The sequence below is a fragment of the Talpa europaea genome (genome assembly GCF_964194135.1).
Source record: "Talpa europaea genome assembly, chromosome: X".
NCBI lineage: Eukaryota > Metazoa > Chordata > Mammalia > Eulipotyphla > Talpidae > Talpa > Talpa europaea.
Window position 1 is genome coordinate 87,876,118 of NC_140081.1, and position 25,062 is coordinate 87,901,179.

Genomic DNA, 25,062 nt, shown 5'->3' on the forward strand with positions numbered 1-25,062 from the left:
AGGACTGTGTAGGCAATTGCATGCTTGGGCAGACCATTTGAACATGGAGGCGGCGAAGGGAAAAAGGAGGACACTCCCCCCCTCTCCCGCTCCCCCTCCCCCGCCCAGAATGTATCTCTGTCCCCTCTGAGTTCAAAGGCAGTTGAGAAGTGGGCTCAGGCATCAACCCGACAAAGAAGAAGTATATTCATTCACTTAACACGGATTTGTCAAATGCAATCTCCGGGCCAGGCACGGTTCAAGGCACTAGGAGCACAGCCTGTAAAGCAGGCGGTTCCTGTTAGCTGAAAGGTGTAAAGGGAAGCGTCAGCTACCATCATTCCACGAAAAAAATGGGAGCGTGCCCAGACCCCCAGGAGAACCCACCGGAGCACCCCAGAGCCCACGGAAGGCCGAAAGCCACACACCCCAACACGGCGCGCAAGCGGGAAGGCAGGCGGGGACTCGCGCGGGCCTGCGGAGGGGCGCTGCTGCAGGGCCGGAGGCCGGCGGGGCGCTCGCTGCCCGGGCTGTGCCGCCTGGAGAGCGGCTGCCGCAAAGCCCACCCTGACGCGCGCTTTCTGCTCCTCGCCTCCTGTCGCGAAGGCGGACGTGCTCTCTGGCGCTAATGTGGGGCTTCCGCGACAGTGACATGGCGTCACTCAGGCTTCTCAAAAGCAGGGGATACCTGTGTTTGCAAAGCTGTATTTTACAGCCTGGCCTGGAAGGAATGAGGCCGAAATGGCCTTCCCTGAACTACATGGATGCATTTAGTCTCTCGCTTACTGGCCGAAAGACCAAAACTGCCTCCTGGGCGCTGCCCGCCTCCTTCCCTGGCCCCTGCGAGCCCGGTGCACAGGAGGCCCAGGGACAGAGGAGCAAGGCAGTCGCCTCCAAGCTGGCAGGTGGGCCGAGTCCTGTGGAATCGCCTCTTCTGCAGGATCACCCTTTGGCTACTTGAGTGGGTGCAGAGAGGAGCAGAAACCTGTTCCCTCTGCTGAGCAGAGGGGGGTGTTCCTATTGCATGGGTGGCACAGGAACATAAGCAGACAAAAATGATTCCCTCTGCAATGAATACTGTAGCTTTTTATCCAGACCCTTATGAATTGTTCTTGATTTTTAATGAATTTCTACATGTAGCTGTTTTTAAAAATGCTAGTGTCTTTATTATTAGTGAGAAGCTTGTGTTATATAAGCACCTTCTACTTGCATGAATCCATGCATCCTTAAAGATTTGTCACCTGTGGCACACCGAATGAATACATGAGAGGAGTGAGTTCAGGTAAGGTTTGTCACCTTTATTTTCTTCCTGTGTCTTCAAGGTGATATGTCCTCCATGATAAGATTCGACTTGAACCTCCTTCAGGTCTTGTCGAGCCAGCTCTGGGTGATTTCTTTCAGAAGCATTTCTCACCCTGCCCTGCCCGGCTCCTACTGCAGGCGTGGGGAGTGGCCGCTTCGAACTGTTTTCCAGGCTCCCAGGTTAGCTGGCTTCCAGCTGGCTTCCGCCAATGGAATGCGTTGGCTGGAAGGCTGGGGGCGGGCAGGAGAAGCAAGGGGTTCTGCCTCTGACTCTGGCTGAGACTCTGCTACGGCTCAGCGGCTCCAGACAGGCCCACAGTGACTCCTTTTTCCACCCAGTGACCAAGCTGGAGGTTCTAGGACTGCAACTCCTCACTCCCCCAAGCTGAGCGGTTCTGGCCTCCTACTTTCTGATCTCTGCGCCACTTTGCAGAGACCCCAGTTAGCTTTTCAGCTCTGCCATCACGTGTGTAATCAATCAACTCACTTTATTGTTTCTTTCATTTTTAAGATACAGAATGATGTTTTCCAGTTTGAACTTTGACTGCCACTTTTGATCTGAGTAATTAGCTCCATTTATAACTTTCTCAGATCATGAAAATGAACCCAAGTGATGGGGTGGGGGAGAGAAGGGGGAGGAAAGAGTGGGATTCAGAAAATTACCAGTTTAGAGAGCCTGGCTTTTGCCTTATTTCTCAAATCGTGTTCTACAGTAAAGTATTGGCCGATGGTTTGTTAAGTGATCTATGCCAAAAGGGCTCCTCCTTGGCCCAGGGTTTGGAACATACGAAGTCAAATGGGTTTCTTTAAAAGTAACTCTCATACTTAAAATGTTCTAGTATGCATTGCAACTTTTCAACAGCTGGCATTCAAATACAGAATTTCCCAAATCAGGGACCCCGCCTTTTAAAGGAATACCTAATAACATTTCCCGGGACGGTTTCGGATGACCCAGTTTGGGAAATGCTGAATAACAATGGTCTCAGCCAGATTTTTGATAGAAGTGGGGTAGAATCATTTGAGGTGTAGAATGCTGACAACATTCCTGTGTTCTCACTTTAAGTGATTGTGTGGTATAGCTGGGAGGTGGCGCAAACCTGTGTTTAATACTGAGGGACCAGGAGCAAACTGATTACCTTATCTGGGCCTCAGTTCCTTATCTGTAAGAACCTGGAATTTAATGATTTTTACATAGGAGCTGTTGAGATTCAATGAGGTACATAAAAGCATTCTGTAGAGTGCTATGCAGATATTAGCTAATAAATTATCTTAGTCTTCTATAGTCAGCTCAATTTTATGACATCTCCCATTAATACCTTCTTTTTTCATTTTGCGAATAATTTCCATATACTTTACTGATTCCCCCAAATATCACATCATTTAAAATCACAGCAATTTAAAAAATCAGGACATTAACACTGACATAACTTACATGATGGTGTAAGCTTCCATAACAAACTTCACCAGCCATCCCACTAATGTTCAATTTCTGGCCCAGAATCCAACTGAAGGTCACAGGCTATACTTACCTGGTATCTTTGTTTTCTTTATCTGTATTCCTTAGTCTTGGTCTTTCATAATCGTGACAATTTTGGAGATAACAAGTCACTTATTTTATGGAACATCCCTCAATTTGGGCCTCGCGTTTCTCATGTTACTATCTAACATTAATTATTGTGATGATTAATTTCATTCGTTCTGTCAGGAGCAGTAGGATAATAAAAAGTGTCGTGGTTAAGTGCACGGACTCTATTCAGAATACCTGGGTTCAAAATTTGGCTCAATACCTTATCTGTCACATGGAGATTTGTGAGTACCTATTTCCTAGGATCATTGGGATTATCAAAGGAGTGAATGTATGTAGTCATTAGAACAGTGCCTGGCACATTATAAGTGCTGTATAGGCATTAGCTATGGTGAGAAGTTAGCATTTTTAGTGGCTTTAATGGCAGGGAGTATGTCCTTGTCAATATTGAAGAGACCAAAGCAGCAGCAGGTATTTTAGTCCAAATATCCTCGTCCCTTTCTATCCAAAGAGCCAGGGCCAAAGACCTGCTCCCAGTGGGAATTCTGGCCCAAGAGGTGCACCCTTTCAGTGGGCTAGAGGTCTGTACCCAGCACTTGCATCAAGGCCCAGAGATGATGACCTGCTCCTTCCACATGCTGACATTTCTTCAGCACAGTAAGTCCACCTGCAAGGAATTGGGCCCAAATTTCCTTGCCCATCCATTGCAGGAAAAAGGTGTCAAGTATTAAAAAATTATGAAATTAACCACCCCCCCTTTTCCTGCCTATTCCCAGAACTCAGACCTTTTAATTTCCTTAGCATGCATACAGCACTTTATCCCAATCACAGTAACCAGTGATAACCTCAGCCCCTAACCTTTGCACAAGATTCTTGAAGGGGCCCAAGCCCTCAGACCCTCCCAATATTTACTGATTGGCCAATCCTGGGCAGACTCAGCAGTCAGGCAGAGGGGGGCCTCTCACGAGGCTGGATGGGGGAAGGGAAGGAAGACTGAACTAATTCCAGGAAGGTAGAAAGAATCTAAGACACTGAGAAAATTGGGTAAATGACAATTATTCATGAAAAAGTCATTAAAACGCTTACTAAAAAATAGACATTTTTTACTGAATAGCAAATGGCATTTTGCAAAGTAATTTCGATTCTTTACCTCGTTTCACCATCTCTCACCCCCACGACACCATTTGACAGAAAAGATTGAGAGGAAAATGGCTCTAAGTTTTAACTCAGGTCTCACCTCCAAATATAGCACACCTCCCACTTAACAAGAGCAAACACACTAAATGTAGGTCAAAGACTAACAGGATTAAAAGGCTACAAAAATTTGAGACCAAAGTGGAAAAAAATGTAATGCAACCAGCTATGGTGGAGCAACTTTAGTTTCTCAGCATGGTCAAGGACTTCCATAAGGCCTTGGGTGCAGGCTGAACATCAGAGGAGAGGGGTGGCGGGGGAGGACAGGAGGGAAGAGAGAGGGGGAGGGGAGACGAGAGGGGGAGGGGAGAAGAGAGGTTTCAACCTACTGTGAGAATCCCTGCATCTTTGGTTATTTCCCACCAAATGATGGCTGACTTGGAGACAATGACTCCAACCTGTGGGGAGCAACAAGCACACTACCACAGATGTTCCACACACATTGGATGACTTGGCTGGACTCTTAGCTATGCAGTAACAAGACAGTCTTATTCAAAACTCCCATCAATACCACAACCTCCCCAAAGTAGTTATCGCCATACATTGGCAGTTGAACTCAGGTAGAAATGGCCAGTCTTTTCTGAGTTGTACAGGGAAAGAGGAAATTAGAAATTCATTTCCCATCACCAAATTGCTTCCACATTATGATGTCAAACTGAGACCTTTTCCCAAAAAGGAGGCTAAAATATCAATTATATCATACCAAAGTTTATTGATTACATGAAACAAAAATTTCTGTAATGAAAAAGGCAAGTTGCATTCATAAAAGATGGCATTCACATTCATCATAGAAAGCAACAACATAGATGTAAAAAATGGCTTAAGTGAAAAATGTAATATTGCAGTCCCGTTTTGCAAGCTGAAAAATGATTTTGTCAACACTTGCATAAAATCTGCATATTATATACTGCATGTTATTAAAAAATTCCATCACTAAAGTATTATGACCTTTGCAAATCTAGGCTTACAATTATACTGCTGCTGGTGTCTATGTGGTAGGGAAGGAATTTATGCTTTCAGTTTAGTAGGCAACATCCTCGAACAATGGACATTAGTTGTGAAAATTACCAACATGTTTTGGTAGTTCAAAATTATTTAAATGATGGGTATATGATCCTACTATTACAGTTTCCCCCTTTTCCTTTACCAAGTAAGGTGGTTAGATTGTAGTGATAAAATACTGGACAGCTTACTTCAAGTTATTCCATCTGCTAACCCCATGCTTAGCAATGTTTAGCTCATTAATAAGATCTTTCAAAAAGGAAAGTTGGATCTTTCTCAAGGATCTAGGCCACGATACCACACATCATCGCCATTGGGAGTTTGAGCTGCAGCTCAACGTGTGGCTGAGACAAGGCTCTAATTCCCTTTACTTACTTCCTGGCCACAAGGAATTTGATCTGCCAGCAGTTATTATATTTCTACTCCTGGATATTCTGATTATGTCACATCTCCAGTGGTTCTGCATTAAACAGGCCTATCTATCCTGGCTCTCTAGTTTGTGTTCACAGTTCCTATAGTTCTTACATAAAACAGTAACAATACAGCAACAACTATAAAGACATAAGAACAAGAACAGCAAAACATCAAAAGCTTTCCTGGGTCTGATTTGTTAGCTCTTTGGAATAGGCAAAGAATATAAAGACTTTTTCAGCAGACTACCTCAAATACATACTACCAGAACACAGCACACTTAAGCAAGCTGTGGATGACATCTAACAAAATACTCAAAAATAACACTGATAGATGACAACAAATGAAATAATAAAAAAGGATCAGTAATGATGGAATAAGGTTTCTGATAACTGAAATTATCTTTTCTAGAATTCAAGAAAAACTACACCTAGACATTAACACAAAAATATAAGGAAAAATAAAATGTGCCATATGGACAATGTAAATACATTGGTATAGACTGAATCAATACTTTTTCCAAATGAAGGTACAACACTAATAATAATACAGGCATGCCAGAAAGACCATCAAAAATGAAAACTGACATGAAAACACTTTTTAAAAAGACCATTTCAATCTAATAGTCAAATGTAGTCATTTATATCCAAAGAAGTATTTGATTTTAACATTTAATAAAGACATTTCACATTTATTTTTATGTTTTAAGTGAACTTGTTAGGAGGTTAAAATCTCCTGCTAGTCTGGTAAGCCGAGGACTTAAGCAAGGTGACTGTCATGGTTTCAAGTTTAGACCAGGGCCCTAGCGGAGTCTGCTGAGTGAGTCAACGTTCATGTTCAGAGTCATGGATCTGTAGGCTCAACTACTACTGTCTTATGATGGATCCCTCCCCTTCACCTCCAAAAAAGGTGATGCGTATGTGCACGAACACCATCTCTTTCAAATAAAACCACGAGCTGGTGGAAACAAGCCATTCTTCCTCCCTCTCCACCGACAGTTATAAAAGACTGATGTTCAGGATGGCCTTTATTTTTGTGTAACTATGGTTTTGCCCATTTTATCTCAGATGCCAGTAAAAATTACATTGGACAAACTGGTTACACTATTCTGAGGGCCTATCAAGTGAGTGGAAATGTTTTATTTTCAAATCTTGTAGCCATACATCCATTAAGTGGGGTTTAATTCAGGAGAACCAAAATAAAAGGAATGTATTTTTTTGATTCTTAGAAAAATACCCAGGGTTAACATTCATCCCACCTAAGTTTTCAGGATTATTTTTGGCAAGACAAAATTAGCACGTGGGTGAACAGAAAGGATTAACTATCCTATCTGATGTATTGATATGATTTAGTCATCTTGTATTTTCAAGTATTTCTTTCAGATGTTTGGGGAAAAAAATAATTTATCATTCAGCAGGAACAAGAAATGTGATCCAAACAGCCTATTTCTTCTGCCAGGCAAAAAAAGTAATATTAGCAAAATCTATTCATTCCCATGGCATGACTTCTACTTTATATTGTATTTAAATCCATTCAGAGTTCATGGGTTAAAAGAGCACCCATTGGGTAGTTATTATTCTATCTAAAGCCAGAAATTCTAAATATTCTTGCTTTCAAACTTTCATATAATTTGTAATTTAGAGCTTTGGCCATAATGGCTACTTACAATAACTGTAAATGCTTAAGAGAGTCATTTGGTATTTTAATGGACATTTATTCTGAATCCTAGATAGATGAGTGGTTTAGTTTGTTGCATATCGAGTATCCTGAGATGAAAACTTCTTGTTGCTTCTTCATGCTTTCTGTTTTAGCTGTAACCACTGTCAATATGCTTGTAGGACAATAACATAGGCAGTTCAAGATTCGGATTCTGAAAAATTTAAAATATACACAGTTAAAAGGTTTATTTGATAATAATGTGAAACCATCTGTTTAGCAGTTTCAAAAATAAATCAAGTAGTAAATTTTGTTATGAGAGTAAAGCAACTGTCTTAACCAAGTGCCAAGTTTTATTCACATGCAGGGAGGAAAAGAAGAATAACACAATAACCAATTTTTAATCCCTTCTTTATTTGTCAGCTGAATAGATTCAGACTTGCTTTTTGCTTTTGGGTTGCTCCAGGGTTCTACTAATAATTGTTACCACTATGATTATCTACCAAGGCAGAATTTAAGCTCACTAAGATTCCTTCCCCTAGGCAAGGAGCCGCTTGAAAACAGAAACATTTTATTTAGCTTTTTATCTCAAGCACCTAGCACAGTGTCCGGCACACAACAGATGCTCAGGACATGTTGAATGAACGATTCAATTACTTATTTTCTGAATGTGTTAATTTTGACAGGGAAAATCTGAAAATACATCAATTTTGAAAAATTGTTGTGAAAGTATTTTTCCATTACTAAAAGAAACACATTTCCTCCTTATAATATTGAAGTTTATTTTCTTTTCGGTAGGTCACATATCTATAAATCAACGGACTTCTCTTTTTCTTATTCATTGTCTTTTGAGAAAAGGAAACACAGCTACTTCCTAAAGAAATGTGCAGCTTCTTCTCTGTCCTCTAAACATTATCCAGTGCCATGACTGGGGTGGGGCTCGATGATGGTAAACAGAGTGTAAATCAGACATACTAAGAAGTGGAGTTCTGTTGTCAAGGGAGGAAGTTGACCTCTAAGGCCCTGAGGGGTGTGCTATGTCTTCCTATTTTATTTTTTTAAAGATTTGTTTATTTATGCATACAAGAACTGGGGTATAGGCCAGAGGTGCAAGGGGGTGTGCGTGCGTCTGTGAGAGGATTCACTAGAGACAGAGTGAGGAACAAAACAGGCAGATCTACTGAAATACACTGCTGAGGGGAGCAGCGGGAAAGACAGGAGAGGTCTGCCGCACCATGCGGGTATCTCCCCGGCTGGTTGGGGATTGAACCCATGCTGCAGAAGCTGTGGACAGTGTCACAGTGCTGTGCTTAACCCCTTGTGCCACCAGAGAGGCCCCTCTTCCTATCTTAGTGCACCTTTCTTGCCAGTAGTCCTCTGGAATACCTTCCATTTCATTTTAGATTCCATATTCTCATATTAGTTCTTCAGGTAACTCTTCAGGTCGGCCATGGCAACCAAAATAAGGCTGCCATTCACATTGAGACCTTAGAAAAGGAGCTGGGCAGTTCCTTTATTGATCAAGGGGCAAACTCAGTGGCTAAACTAATCGTAAAATATCTTCGTTGGAGAAGTATTGCCACATGAGAATATGCTCCTGGAAGAAATAACTATATCAAAAATAAAACAGTTGTTTAAAACAGAAACTTTCTTCAGCCCTACCTTAGGCACTGATTTTACGAGTTCAGGCCCTGGAGAGCCCAAAAGCAGTAGCAGTGTCTGCTACCCAGCCTAGTCTTCCCAGCCACAGACCAAGCTAAAGAGAGCCGTCCAGGGGGATACAAAATGAACTGGAAATAGTATAGCTTAAAATAAACCACACAGCATAGGACAAGGCTATCTGGGACAAAAGGGTCAATGACTCTGAAGGCTACTATGATGCAGATTCATTATTGAGGGAAAATAGAAGCAGGTGAGTAGCTCAAAATGGGTAAAAAGATGCTGACTAAGGCAGAATGAGTTGGCTTCCGAAATATTCAGCAGATGCAGGCAGTGATGAGCTACAGGAAACAGAATGGATTCACCCCCTTGGTGCATTCTTATTGTTTGCCGAGGGTGGGGAAGCTGATGACTGATAAACAGGTCTATGAGGCAGACTCATTAGGTTCAACGTGAACTGACCTGAAACTTCATTCATAATGTCCATTCATTTTTACGTGTGGGTGAAAAACGGCCTTGCCCTAAACTTTGCAGAGTGGTTTCCGAGCTGACAAGCTTGTAAACCTCACTCATTAATGACTCTAAATTGCCATGGAGGAACAAAAGACCACTAAAGGTCTGCGATGACAGAGGCCCCTGTGGTGAGGGGTGGAACACACACAAGGATTCATTTTGAGTTCAAGAATTCCTGCCATGGAGTATCAATTCCTCCCCAACATTTTTTTGGGGATCAATGAAACAATATGTTGTAAAATATATTTACTCATTTTTGGAAAAAATTAACTGTGAAGCATTCTCTATAATTACATTTATATCCCCCTGAACGGCTAGGAAAGATTTCACTTCTGAAAGTCAAAAAACATTTAGTTTGAATAAAACTTGACATTTTAAAGTGATTAGATTAGACTGGTTCATTAATACACATTTGGGGATCAGACATTTACAAAGACATTAAGTATATACCTGCAAACACACAGACACAGCACATGAAAGTACAAACACACTGAATTATTTTAACATAATTCCCCCAAAAACATGCAATGCTAAAACTGACTTGATATTATATAGATGCAATTTTGGAATATTTATTTTCAGTTTTTGCAAATGAGCTTTATAAATCTAAATATTCTCGATCAGTATGAAGCATTTTCACATGGTGGCACTGCCATCATGACAACCTGTCCTTATAAATTAAATAAGTTGTATTATTCTTCAGCTCTGGTATATGCCCAAAATTTTATTTGTGGGCTTAGCAAATTTAAATATGGATTTCATCATATTCCAAGTAATGCATCTTTATATTTTTGCAAAGAATAGTATAAAGTTCACCACACCAACAGAAGAGAAAATTTAGAGAGTGATATTTTCATTTTTTTCTTTATAATGCTGTTAATCTGTTTCTTTAAAGCCAGCCCGCTTGTTTAACACTAGGTACCTGTTACAATATATTAGATTCGTCTGAGAATGTTCGTAAAAGAAGAGGTCTGACTGAAGGTCTGGCGGATAATGAGTCAGATGCCCTTTTACAGCTCAGATTTCTCTGTAATAGTGAGGTAAAAATACTTAAAGCATTTGAACATTGGTCAACCTACCTGGTGATAAAAATGTAGAAGAAAAATATCATTTCCTATACACTACTCTTCTGGCCAAAAGCACAAATGGATTATACTAGAGTTAATGCATAACATTAAATGAGTACATTTTAAGACCTAAGAAAGTCTCCAACTTGAATTGTTTTCATGGTAAAAGTACACAGACATTAGTAGTATGTGGCAAACCTGGGCTTTTGAAATGGCGCTGGTAGGTTATGTGGTAGATGAGCCGATATGGTTTGATTAGTAAACCTTACCATCCTTTTGGTGAACACCTCTGAGAGTTGTGCCGATGCTGTGAGTGTATGGAACAAAGAGAAATTGTGCAAAACATTCCTGTCTCGGTGAACAAACTAGCTGTCACACGCCATGGCTGCCACTGCGTACCAGGAGTCAATGAAACCAGAGACTTACAGTCCAAGCTTTGAACATCACTTCCTCTCCAGGGTGACAGTTTGAGAAGGTGAACAAATGATGAAAGGAAAATGACAAAATACTCTTAAGTATCAATAGAAGATATAAAAATGAGTCATGAGAAATAATTTTTCATAAAGAATCTGAAAATGGTGTCAAGCAAATGAGAATGCAAGCAAGTTGTTACATTAAGAAAGGAAATCACCTTATTCACTCCAAGAGAAACTGTGATTGCTGGAAGTTTGAGAAAGCATGAAGATAGTAGATGTTCCTGAGGAAGGGAGGCGTTTCGTTACCTTGTTCACAATTGCACAAAAGGTGGAAAATTGCAGTAGGAAAAAGAGAAATGCAGAAACCAAAAAAAAAAAAAAAAAGTAAATATTCTCTCAAACGTAAGACATTTAAAAAGAAAACTCAAGAATTCGAAGTCGAAATGACATGTTAGTTTTGAAGACGTTACTTTCTGAAGTAAAAGTAGAGTCAGGAATAGTCGCATGTGTAGGCTACTACTATTTCTCTAGAAGTCAATTTGCAATTATTTTGTTATAGGAAAATTGACTATTTTGAGTAAAATGATTAAAACATATGCTTCTCATTGAAATAAGGCTTATCTCGAAACATTAATTCACTAAACTACATTTGCTGAAAACGCACTGGCCAGAGAGTTATGTCCACGGCGCATCACTGATGTACCTGAAAGTAACTATCTCCCCTACCCATTGCACAGACGGGGATGGCTGCCCATGGGCAACTGTAGGTTTAAAATGAAATTAACACTGACATGATGCAAAATCATTCCTGTTTACATACCCTTGTACTGTTTACCTCTGCACCATGCTTAACTTCCCTTACACTAACAGAATTTGATTGGTTCCCCTCCCTTTTCCTATAAAACCTCTTAAAAAGGTTAGGTTAAAGAGCTATGAATTTTTCCTTTCAAACACCTAGAAAAGGTAAAAACTGATAACTCGAAGTATAATCAGAAAACCGTAAGGGGTTATTTTTTCCTTCTCATTCTGTGCCTAACTTTACAAGCTACCTTACAGAAGATAAGTGGTCTACTCTGGGGCTGCTAATCAAGATTACCCATGTTATGTACATAGGTGACTAATGAATATAGGCTTAAAAAAAGGAATCGGCCAAAGAAACATATGTATCTATCAGTCTAATAAACAACTTAACTTTGAAAGGCAAATACTTTGATTTATACATATATGCTTTAATATAACTACAATTTTTCCTGTTCATATTTTACATTAAATAAACTAGGTGACATGCTGGTAACATGAACATTACCAATAAAGCTAGAGAAATACATGTTTAGTTTCTGAGACGAAAACTTTGTTATTTTGTATTTTGTGGGCAAAAACCTTGCAACAAGGTTAATATTATAATAAATCCCCCCACCCCTTTGGTTATTGTATAAACCTATCTATTTACTGTAACTAGAAGTACTCTTTGGTGTGCTCAAAAACTTGTATCCAAATGATGAGATTAAAGTATTTCTATGAAACAGTTCTATTAACCCCTGAACAGAAAGTTTAGGGGTTAGCAGATTAGGTTACTTTATAAAGGGGTGGGGGGAGGAGAAATATGAAAGTACAGAAGGCAGTATAGAGTATGGAAGTATCTAAAGCAATCAAAAGTTGATACAGTTAGCAACTGGAAGGCGGGGTGGGGGAGGTAAGAAGCATGGGAGATAATGACATTTCCACATTCCTTTGCAGTCATCTAGAGAGCTTTGACAGCGGTTCAACCAGCAGCATGTCAAAGAGGCCAATGCATAAAGGTCCACCTCAACAGCCATGACATTAGGAGTTCAACTTTATTTTTGTCTAATCCAGTTCCTGGACCATTATCCTCAGAACCCACAGCTGTATATGACACCGTCAGAATCACAATAATAGCCACCACCATCATCGTCATCATCATCACTGCTATCACAAGGATAAACTATACTCTCCAAAATTCTCCAAGTGCTTTTTCTTGGAATATTGCTCAGGCAGACATCTTTGCTTTTCCTGTCTTCACTCTAAAAGAGCTCTCTACATAATGGAATATATTGTTTGTGCAGATATCCCAGGCTAGGGCATGGCCATGTTGCTGGTCAATTTCCATTACTGTGTTCCCATGTCTAGTAGGCAAAGTCAAACCTCCATTATGATTTGGTGATTTAAGTGGGAAAGCTTACATAAAGATAAATGGAAAATTCCTGTATTGAAAGGTCCAGGTGCATATAAGCAAGAGCCCAACAGTCGTGCTTAGAGGGGACATAGTTTTCCAAAATACCAAATTCCTAACCATGTAACTTCCTCTGAGGTGAACTGCTGCTGCACTGTGCAGTGCTCAAGGGCAAGTTCATCATACACCACCAGCAGCTTGGTGATGCAGCCTGATCACTGTAAGCTAAAGAAAAATCCTGCGATCCTTGACAAGGGATTTTAGCTCAATAATTAACCTCACTGTTCAAGATATGGATTAAAAAAACTTGGCTTACCTATTCCCTGGAGTTAAATGACAGAGGAAACCTATTTTCAAAAATAGAATTCTTTATATTGCTAGCATCATAACAGAAGTCAGGAGTGGTGGGGGCCCCCTAACCAGTCTTTTTACTGGACGGTTCGGGAGGTATTGACTCTAACCTTGAAGTAGTAGTTCAGGTATGTCAGAACAAATCATACCCCTGAGTACTACTATCCTGCTTTATGCCTGCTTACACGAGTGTTGCATATGAACCCTCTTTACAACTAAACTAGAGTGAGAGCTCCTTATGAGCTGGGGACATGTCTGATTCACCCCTCAATTGCCAACACCTAGTACAGTAGCTAACTTATAATGGATCCTCAGGCAATGTGTGCTGAATTGAATAGAATTCAAGAGAAGGCGGCTTCTATAATTGTGAAATGTAAATGGCTTAGCTTCTTTCTCAAATGCCATAGAGACATTTTCACTACCCACTGCTGAGTTCCCTTCTCAAAACAGCTGCCAAGACCCACATGAGGATAACACTGGCAGCCTGCTTACCATAGGCATTTCTGGCTGTATGTACAAAGGATGCAAGATGCTTACTGGTTGAAGTCAGGGCTATCTTCTACCTCTAGACAAGGACATACCCTTTACCCCATATTAAGGAGCCTGTCAGGTATGAGGCAGAGCAGTATAAAAGAACCTTTGCCACTCTTTAAAATGAGGCCCATTCCTTAGCAAGGGATACTGAATAAAGTAGGAAGTCAACCAGAATGTCAGACTGCTGGTCATTAAGATACTTTTTCCTCTTTTTATCTTAGAAGTGGCCTCTACCTCTTTGATATGGCCAAATAGGGCTTAAACAGATGTGACTCATCAGAATGGCTGTGGCTGCATTGTTTCAGCTGGCCTTTATGCATTTGTATGTATTACTTTGCTCTTGCATTTTCTCACGGGGGGGGGTGGGGCGGGGGGGAGTAGGCAGCGCTGCTGAGTGCCCACAATGTTTTTGTCTCTTCTGCAACTCTAAATCCCATTCAGTCTGAAAAATCATTTAGCTTTTCAGACATTGGATGTAAAGAGAGATGTTCATCAGTAGGTGGTTCAACACACACTTATTGGTTCAATGAAGGCAGGAATAAATGAATGAATGAATGAAGGTGATTATGGAAATTCTCCTGGTTGTACTAGCAACATCAGCATGCCAAGCTAGAGCACAGATGCTAGAATTCCTGCTGTCATGGACACAACCCATGGCAAACAAGTTTCATGCTGAACCCCTGGCAACATTCTATGCTGCTAAGAAAAAGGGCTGTAGTCCCAGAACTCCATGCTTTCAACAGATGCTGGAATCTGTTGTCTGCATGGAAAGAAAATGCTCCAAGTCTTTATTTGTGACCATTCTGTAGCATCCCTCCATTTAATGGCCATTTAACTTGTACATTAAAACATTTAAAACATGTGAAGCATTTAATGACCATTTAATTTATGTAAAAATCACCTCCAGCCAGTGTCTAATGGTTTATAAAGAAAATAAGATATGTCTGAAGGTTTTGATTTCTGAGATTGTTTTGTCTTTAGAGTGTGAAGTTGGGTGAGTCATTATATAGCATTAACTCCATTATCGCAAATAAGAAAAACATTCAGGAGCACCCCAAATAAAAATAATGGGAGAGGACTTAAGAGATTCTTTACAGACAATTCTCTGTTACAAAAAGGTACCAGAGCATTTTTTACTGTGATATTTTATATTTGGCTTCATGCAAGTTGCCCACTGGAGCTTTTCTGGGAGGAACCTGTCATATCAATTTTTTTTTTTTTAATAGAGGCATGTTTTATTTATTTATTTGTTTGTTTGTTTATACATGCACTGGGTACAGTCAGAAGCGCGGGAGGGTGAGAGAATTCACCAGAGCCAGAGCAGGGAGCAGAGCAGGCAGAAGGACTGAAGTATACTGCTGAGGGGAGCAGCGGGCGGCAGAAGAGGTCTGCGCGCCATGCGGGACCCTCCTCCGGTGGTGGCCGGGTTGCAGCCGGGGATCGAACCAGCGCGGCAGAGGCCGCGGGCAGCTTCGCAACCCAGCGCTCAACCACTGCGCCACCGGGGAAGCCCCATATCAATTTGTTTTACCCATGCTCAAATGATAATAAGGTGTATGTAGTCCGATAAATAAATGCCTCTTTCCATCCTAACACTACACACCAGGCTGGAGGGAGTTAGTTGCAGGTCTATCAGAAGGATTAACGAACAGACTAAGGCAATCTTAGCCAGGCTAACACTACTGTGTACCGTTGCAGTCCAGACGGCATGCAGAAGCAGGGAGATAAGGGCAGTTGTGACCATCAGACTGCACGCTGACTGACTCTGTATACTCAGGGTCAATGCTGTTTGTGCAACTGACAGTTCTGTCGCTTCTCTTTGGGGCTTATAATACTGGTTTGTATCAAAAAGTTCCTCTTTTACATGTCTAATCACTGAAGATTTTCCCATTGTAATCAATCATTATTGATCCATACTTCTGCATAATGCCAACCACTGCAGTCTATTAATTCAATAAGCCAAAAAATCAGACAAACCAGTTCTATGACTAACCTGGTTGGCAAATTTGATCAAAAAGTTCATATATATATATATATATATATATATATAATCTTAGACTATTTCCTGAAAATATTGCCTTGGAGGGGCTGCAAAATCTAGTTGGTATCAATATGCTAGAAATAGGGCTTTGTTTGGCAAAATGAGCTAGCACTGGCAGGAATGTGACATATTTAATTAACCTGTTGGTCAAAATTTGGCAGAAGTTTTATTTTCCAGACTAATCTACCCCTTTTATCACTTCAATGTTCAAAAGATACCACATGATGCAGGGCCAAGCGATTAGGCTGACAGAGGATAATAACTTCTTATTCCCACAAGAAATTTACAATTTAAGCAACAAAAATAAAAACACACTCATAAAACAATCTTGAATTTTTACAAGTGTGTTTCAGGAAGGCATGGATGTAGAAACCACATCCAGGGAATTCTCTTTGGTTCAAATATACTGCTGGACAGACAGGGCTAGAAGCAACACAGAGATTAAGCAGCACTATAATTAAAGGAAGGGGAAAAGTTTTAAAAAGGCAAATTAGGATTATCAAATGAAAAAAAATCTGCAAAAAACCCACAGGGAAATTTCTAAGGTTCAAGCTGGAATGTTGGTGTGGAAATCCTGGTGTGAAAATTCTAGGCTAAATTAAAAAAAAATCATTTTTTTCTTTTAAAATTCCATATGGAGCATATGAGATACTCCATATGGACTGCTAGGCCACATAGAACACCGTTAAGGAATCTACTTACCACCTGCATTGGATAACGAAGTTTTTACTATACTTTTTATGCAGAAGAGGAAATTAAGTGATGAACCTGTAAGGAGGGGTTTAACATGCTGTAACTAATGCAATTCTCTAAATGAGGTTTTTAGTTCATGGCAGATATTGAAGCCCCTTCCAAAAAACAGGTTATAATACAAACTTAGTTCTTACCCTGGCACTTCTTCTTCTTACATTCTTTAATACAATCAGGAGAATCTCAGGGAAAAGGCTGATAAATATTAGAAGAACTATTGCCAACCATGTGGATACAGAAGACAGCATTTGAGCAAATACGAAATACATTCTCTGTTGTTTAAGAAAAGGCCTAGAGTGGAAAGAAAAAACATAACAAAAAAAAAGTCAGTTCTTGTCATAAGTAACAGAAGTGTAATTGAAACTGTTTTATATTTAAAAGGAATCTTTGCTATGTGCATTAATAAAAATAATTTTCTTTAGAATATCCCAAAAGTAATACACAGATTTCATTCACCAAATGTTTGGAGAGAAAAAGAATGATAATCAAAGGGGGAAAAAGATAATAAAATACATTTGATTTGGAAAAAAAACCAAGTAATCAGCTTTAAAACTGCCAAATGGAGAATATTTATTTGCATTAGAAAATGCTGGAGCTTCAGATATTCAAGAGAAATGATTATTTTTTATGCTAACAAGCATTTTACTCCTATGCCGCTTTATTAATATGAAGATGAATTTGTGCTCTATATTCAGAAATTCAATAGACACTTTTATAAGCCCCCACAAAAAATCCTTTATGCAAATATAAAAAGGCCCGTAGAGCTTCTCTCTCTCAAATGGGAGGAATCTACCATTAACATCTACAAGCAGACAACAGCCAACAGGACATTATGCCTTAGTGTTCAGAAATCCAGGAGGACCCCTCATTCTGATGCTGGATTTCATTCCAAGTCATACAACTGAATTGTCAGGCAGCCATTGAGAAACACAGTCAGTTTCCCTTCCCCTGTCTGAACTGAACCACAGAGATTCTCACTAGGCTAATTTAATGTTGAAAGCTGAAGGGCACGAAGCAAAGCAGCTGTGCAAGGCTGGGGTGCACATCACATTATCCTCGGATAAGGAGTCCTTAGGCAGGTAGCTGGTCAGTCCCATTTATTAGATTGAGCATAGTGCTCAATGAAATGAAACTAGTTTCTTATTTCAAAATTGATCTGCAGTCAAACGCTCTACTCCTGAGTTGTACCTCATCAGGTAGTACCTCTAAATCATACACTGTTTTTAAAGAAATGTTGCTTAAACAGCAATAAATACAAAAAATGATGTTTGTACACTTACGTAACATGATAAAATTAACAACTAGACTTAAACTCTGAGTGAGCAGAACAGTGAGGTGGAGAAATTTAGGAGGTCTGGGCTAAACAGGCTTTCCAGGCGCCCAACCATCTAGAAAAGACTTTTCTGGAAGTGCTCTACCCTCACTCTTGATTATGAAGCCCACTAATTTTCCAGGCAGTAAAGTGAGTCATAATAAGGGTGGAGTAGACAAGTGATGGCTAATCACAGGTATTCCTTCCCACAATACCCCATAATACCTGCTGATTAATAACCCTAGATTTCTTTTTTGTTTACCTTGATGGAAATCTATGGAGCTTTGAAGGTGAAGAGTAAAGAATGAGAGATAATATTTCTGGATTGAAAACATCACTGTCACTGTCTACCCATAAGAGGGGCGGGGGGCAATACTTCAGGGTGGAACATATCCAGAGATATTAGCTGTGATTAGCATCCAACTGATATTTCCTATCGTTTCCAGTTATATTTTGCTGGATGCTTTGTAATATAAAGTTTATGTTCACATAGTAGCTCCACTCAGAAAACTCCACAGGCAACTATCTAAAAAATTATTAATGTTTCACTTTTAGTATCTCTGATGAGTAGAAACAGGTGTGACAATTTCTTAATCATTTAAGGGATTTATTTTAATCACTATGAAATAGTCTGTTCAAATAGAAACCAGTTTGCTAGAAATATCTTATTCTTGTGGATATTTTGCATAATTAGTTCAGTACTGATTACACAATTTATAGACAGAATTATGAACTCTGGGCAGACTTACAATTGTATGTTACACTTGGTTAATCAACTGATTCATTTGTATATTATTAAAGAAAATAGAGACTTCCTTCAGCCTCATTGCATCAATAATTACCAATATAGGTGTCAAATATATGCTGTAATTATATTTTTTAGAACTGCTACTTCCTTAAATGACTAGGTTTTTCATATTTTTAGTTCTTAAGGTTCCTATTAAAAGAAGCTTTTCAAAACAGTGAGAGTTTCTTCTAATTAAGTCGCAAGGGACATAAACATGGTGCTCTCGCTTCTGTGATAAGATGAAATGTATTCTTTTACTCAAACCAGTGAAAATATGTACTCCCGAATCTCACCCCACGGCTTACTATAGTCATGCTCTTTGCTGCTGGCATCCTTGCCGGGGAAGCCACTCATTAGTGAAAACAATTGTGATATTTAAACTCAAAATACAGGCCTCTGCGAGTAAGGAAAGGAGATAAAAACCAAACTTGTTTACATTCCCTTTAACTCCTCTAAGGATGGCTTATGTGTTCCCTTACTGTATTTCAATCTCCTGGAAGCAGGGGTGCAGTTTAAGTCATCCCACAGCACTAAATGGCTTCTGAATAAACACCTATTGAACCAATATGAAGAGAATGACCTGTTAGGCCTAGCTGTAGAGTCTGTCTTTACCTACCCTTCCCCAAAACGTTGGTCATTTCAAGATATAACCCTTCAAGTAATAAATGGAATATATTTTATTGATATATGCTGAGTATATCATAGTGATGTGAATCAGTTATATACCTTAATAAAGGGGGAATAGGATTCGCATGGATAATAATGTGGTTATTGACCATTAATTGTGTAGAAAGTTTACAATCTACTGATTTCCCCTGGAAATTACATGGGAGGTCATGCTAGAAATTATAGTGGCACTTCACAGAGACATGTTTATACACTTTCAAGTTGAATGACTTGAATAGGAACCACAAGAAAGTGGGGGGAAGGGGTGTCTTTTGAGTAACTTGCACAGTCTATATACTTGCATTTGAAATCTTACCTGAAATTGTGTTACTGGCTAGAAGTAACTTCCAGTTCATTAATATCAAAGACCTGCCATCTTACATAATCAACAGTTTAAAATTATAACTTATCTTTGCATATACAATGTAAATATATATGTATATTTTGTCGTTTATACATTACTCACACATGTGTATCTGCTTACCAAATAATTCCTCCCCAGAAGAATGAGAAAAATACATAAAAGGCTAAAGAACCCCAAATCACAAAGTGATTTATCCATGTCCAGAAACGAGTATCCAAGGCAAGCTGAAAAGATACAACACAGGAGACTTTATGATGCGCGCGAACTGCAACAGGCAATACACTACGGTATCTGGTAACTTGGATTGTGGGTCTAACTATGTAATGTCCCTTTCAAGTGCAAAATCTGTATCTGTTCCATTAAATTAGTAACACTCCCATTTGCCTTGGATTTTAATTCCTTAATGTTTCTGCCAGGGCTGACTGTTCAGATTATGGTACCTGGGGTTTTTAAAATATTTTTTTAAAGATTTATTTATTTATGCATACAAGAGCTGGGGTACAGGCCAGAGATGTGGGGGCAGGGGGTGGCAGTGAGAGGATTCACCAGAGACAGAGCAGGGAACAGAAGAGGTGGATTGATTGAAATACACTGCTGAGGGGAGCAGCAAGCGAGACAGGAGAGGTCTGCTGCGCCATGTGGGTTGCTCGTTGGCCGGCCTGGGATCAAAGTTGTGCTGCAGAGGCTGTGGATTCATAGTGCGGTGCTTAACACCTTAGGCCACTAGGGAGCCCCGGTACCTGGGGTTTTTAATGTAATCTAAAAATATCAATTATGGTCTCCGCTGCTTCCTTAAAATTTCTGAGCCACATGGACTAACATCCAGGACATTTATTATTCAAAGAGTAGGTTTGTGTCTCAACTCTCCATTAAATTTTCTCATTCATAAACAGGTAGATACCACTGCTAATGTAGATACCACTGCTAATGTAGATACCACTGCTAATGTAGCTCTACATTGTATTCTCACCCTACCGTATGCTAGGGAAAATGTCACACACAATAACACTCATCCAAAGATGAGAGACTGGATGTCTTTTGAGCGACACGTGAAAAATGCTGCAGTAAGGCCAATTTCAACCATGAAGGGCACCTGAAGGCCCAGGGGCCATATGCACGGTTGGGGTACTAGGGGTGCTGGGGAGGCTTCCAATTCAAATCATGAGCCTGTGAAACATGATAAATAACTATATTAATTGTACTGAACGTATTATTTGTGCCATCTACCATTTTAAGTGCCTTACATGTATTCACTAATTGTCTTCTCACAAAAATCCTGAGAGGCAGGTGCTACTTTTATCCCATCTTATTAGAGAAGGAAATGGAGGTACAGAGACATGAAGTCACTTTCCCCAGGACATTCAGCTAGTAAATGGCTAAACTGAGATGAATTGTAGCTTTTCTTTGCAGTCATAAAATTATTCCCAAAATAGTAGCTGAACAATAAATACAAATAGATGTTAGTTCTTTTTGGTATGATGAATGAACCAGAAATGAAAATTTAGGGAGGGGAAAGGATTAGAGGAACTTTGCCAATTATACTTCTGAATCCTAGTTCTCACCACTCAGGACATTGGAATTCTCTTAAGGCTTCTCTTTCTTGGACTCCATGTGAAGTGTTTACTACTGGATTGGTCACAATAATCTGATATGCATTCAACTGTAAGAGTCCTAACACATGTGCCTCAAAGGGACTGTCCAGTATTATATGGTTACACATTAATGTCAATGATTTTGCCATTATGGGCCTACTTGTGCATTACCTGTCATCTAGTTTCAGGAGTTTCATCACAAATGTAGGTAGCATATGATGAATATATTGTATAAAATTCCATCACTACCAAGCTCTTACCTCAGATATCTCACACATGGATACCCAAATTATTTCAAGCTCTGTCATTCTTAAACAGATATGTAGCTTTAAAAAATATTCAAGATGAAAACTCTCTCTTTCTCAGTCTGTTTATATATCACTTATAACATCTTGAAAATAGCAAATGGCAGGGAAGGATAGAAGGAACAGATTTTCAACATAAGTATGGCACATGAATTTTTAAAACAAAGATGGGTGATATATAGGAAAAAATGATCACAAATAGTAGTCAAATGCACAAATTTCTATTATCATACACATTTTAGTAAGCATTCAGATTTGAATAATAACCCACTACAATGACACTGTAAGACAAAAAGACATATTACTGTAAGACCAGAAAGCATTACAAAAAAAGGTATTAAATATATTTGAATAAATAAAAATCTAACCTTCAGAGTTACAGTGAATACTAAGACTGTAAAAACAATGGTTCCAAAAGTCCAGTTTCCATAGACCTGAAAAACATTTGACAATTACATGTACCATGATGATGCAAGCCTGTTTACAAAAATAAAATGTCAAGTTTAATCCTTGTGTGTAACTGCCAAAGATTTTTAAATGAATTGTTAGGGAAATATATGGTCAAAAGATTAGGCCAAAATTGAATATTTTACTGTGACCCTAAATTTTCTTGGACAGGTACAGTACACTTGTGGTTGGTAGGGTTTATTTCCATTATTCCATGCAGCATCAAACACAGAACACACTGGTGTGATAAAGGCAGGGGAAAAATCCAGTCCATTAACAGTAATGCTCATCATTACTCATCTCGCTAAAGAGTTTGTTAAGGGTTTTTGCTATAATACAGAATCCAAACTCTCAACTACTAATTTTCAAACAAATGGGCTCACATTTTAAAAATATAGTCTAATTTTCTGGCTGCAAATATTAGAGCTGTCAGCATGTGCACAGTAAAGAAAAGCAATTACCATATATAAGTCCACACAATGGCAGTGAGTGGCACATATGCTTACCAAATGCTGTCAAGATCTGAATGCATAACATTAAAACAGAAAATGAAATGTAAAAGGTTTTTGAAAAATAAAAACATAAAATTAAGGTTAATAGAAGCAAAAGAGGAATTTGATCAAATCATACATGGGTGTTTGTTTAATTGCTGAGAGCAGTTCTTATAATTTTAATTTTAGCAAACATTGAGGATGGTGATACACACAGTAAAATCTAATTAATTTGGACTTCATGAACTCAAAATGGGAGATGAAGTGGACAGAAGCTGGGTTGAGGCTCCCCATTCACCACCTGACGATTTTGCTAAGTATATGAACAAAGTCCACAGGATTGCAGGAGCTTATCTGTTACTCTGAACAAGCTTTCAAGCAATAGTCAGCTCTAAACAATTTATGTGTTTAATAAAAATAAGTTAAAAAGTGAAAGTCACAGAATCAGTCATAAAGCTGAAGGAACCATAAAATGAGAAACCACAAAATCTAGACCCTTCTTACTAATGGGAAAGCTGACTTGGAAAATCTGAGGTGACTTGTGTGAGACTGCAGAGATAATTTATCGGGCCATTCTCCCTGGCAAGTGCTACATGTGCCCTACTGTAAAACACTAAATCTCAATTTTTTCAATAGTTTATTGGTGGTCAATAATTTAAATGAATTCATATAGCTGGTTTCTGTTAGTCCAAATTAAGAGAGGTTTTTACTGTAGTACCGACAACTTCAAAGTATCATTCAAATTCACTGAGCCTATCACTTCTGTAACATGTTGCTTTCTGGGTTGTGATACAGTCGTTGTACTCAGTAAATTCTTTTTGAAACTTAGCTTTGCTGCATATTATGAATGGTAGAGAATGAAGGAGCACAAAAGAGGAAGTGCAGGAACAGCAAAGGAAACCATCATGAAAGCAGCATGCAAGGTGGTGGGTTCCATTTCCTACTGTGTGGCTGAGGGATGAAGGCCTCACCCCTTCAGCATTTTTCTCCTGGAGCATAGCCCAGGCAAATTCATCCCAACACAGGTGCTGACCATTGTAGTCACTTGCTGGGAAGGCACTGGCAGGACCAGTGTGGTCTTTCTGGAAAACATTATGCTCTCATGCAGAAAGGAAGGAGGAAGAGAAGGAAATTCCCTCTCTTTAACTAGTGGGCAAATACTGCAAAGATGTGGCATTTACCCCTCTTGAACTCCAAGCACGAAGGGCACTATGAATAAAAACTAGTGAGGCCAGACCTCACTTTAAAACAGGAAAAGCCTTGCTCGCATCATACAATGCAAGGGTCCAAAGTCTGAGGGCCCAAGAACTCTGCTTCATCTAGTAAAAATTACACGCAAGTTAAGCTTCCAGAAGGTTTGCACATAAGCTCTCTAGTTACCCATGCACACAGGAAGTGATTTCTTACTTCAGCACTTCTATTGCTCTAAAGAAGTTGTGAGAACATACTCTACTTTAACAAAAATCACTTGCAAAAAGGCTCAACTGTGTATATAATAGATCCAGTGGAAAAAGATAGCCATGGAAAAAGATAAACCATTCTTATAAATAATATGCAATGACATATGTATTTTCTTACCTTTGCATTCTCTTCTAGGGATGAAGTCTGAAAGAGAAAATAAGTCCCAAAGAAGAACACTGTCCCTTCAAATGCAGCCAGAAATGTCCAGTATAAGAAGGGGCCCAACTGCAGCATGGCATTGCCAGAAATTTTCCTATTGAGAAATGGAGAAAATCACAGATTAATGTCAAAGAAATGCCAGTGGTTTGACCCTGTTATCACGAAGGAGCTACCCTTGAGGGAATGGGAAGGCTTCTGGTAGGCCAGACTGTGGCACTGTAGCAAATAGCTGTCAAAGCGCTCCTCAGATTCTGGCTTTTGACATCAAAAATACCACCTGGGCCTGCCCTGGTGGCGCAGCGGTTGAGCACTGGGTTGCGAGGCTGCCCGCAGCCTCTGCAGCGCCAGTTCGATCCCCGGCCACCAGCGAGGGTCCCACAAAAAAAAAAAAAAAAATACCACCAGTCCTAATTAGCAACTATTTATTGAGAATTTAATATATGCCAGAAAACTGGGTTAAAAGTTTTGTACATCTAATCCACTTTCATCCACATAAAAACCAGATGAGGAAGGTATTTTATCATTCCTATTTATAAATAATAAGCCCCTAGAAAAGGTGCACCATAATGGCTCCCAGACTCTGATGCACATTGGAATCACCTGGGGATCTTTTTTTCCCCTCCATAAAGATTTTATCTATTTTTGCATAGAAGAACTGGGGTATAGGTCAGAGGTGTGGGGGGCGGGGAGGGGGGTGAGAGGATTCACCAGAGACAGAGTGGGGAGCAGAACAGGCAGATCTGCTGAAATACACTGCTGAGGGGAGCAGCGGGCAAGACAGGAGAGGTCTGCTGCACCATGTGGGTCAGCTCCCTGGCAGGGGCTTGAACTCAGGTGTAGGGTAAGTGAAAAAAGCATCAGGCTTTTCTGCCCTCCTGCCATCAGGA

At 39.6% G+C, this 25,062-nt stretch overlaps 1 protein-coding gene across 1 annotated transcript in view; it reads right to left on the reverse strand.

Annotated features, from left to right (window-relative positions):
- Positions 1-10,166: 10,166 nt before the first annotated feature.
- Positions 10,167-25,062, reverse strand: part of ATP11C (ATPase phospholipid transporting 11C (ATP11C blood group)) — a gene marked incomplete at both ends in the record, with an annotated part of 150,336 nt that continues 135,440 nt past the window's right edge. The window contains 5 exons of the mRNA XM_084259229.1: positions 10,167-10,268; positions 16,729-16,882; positions 19,841-19,944; positions 21,986-22,051; positions 24,134-24,269. Coding sequence (XP_084115355.1) covers positions 10,167-10,268; positions 16,729-16,882; positions 19,841-19,944; positions 21,986-22,051; positions 24,134-24,269 — 562 coding nt within the window. The remainder of the gene's footprint in view (positions 10,269-16,728; positions 16,883-19,840; positions 19,945-21,985; positions 22,052-24,133; positions 24,270-25,062) is intronic.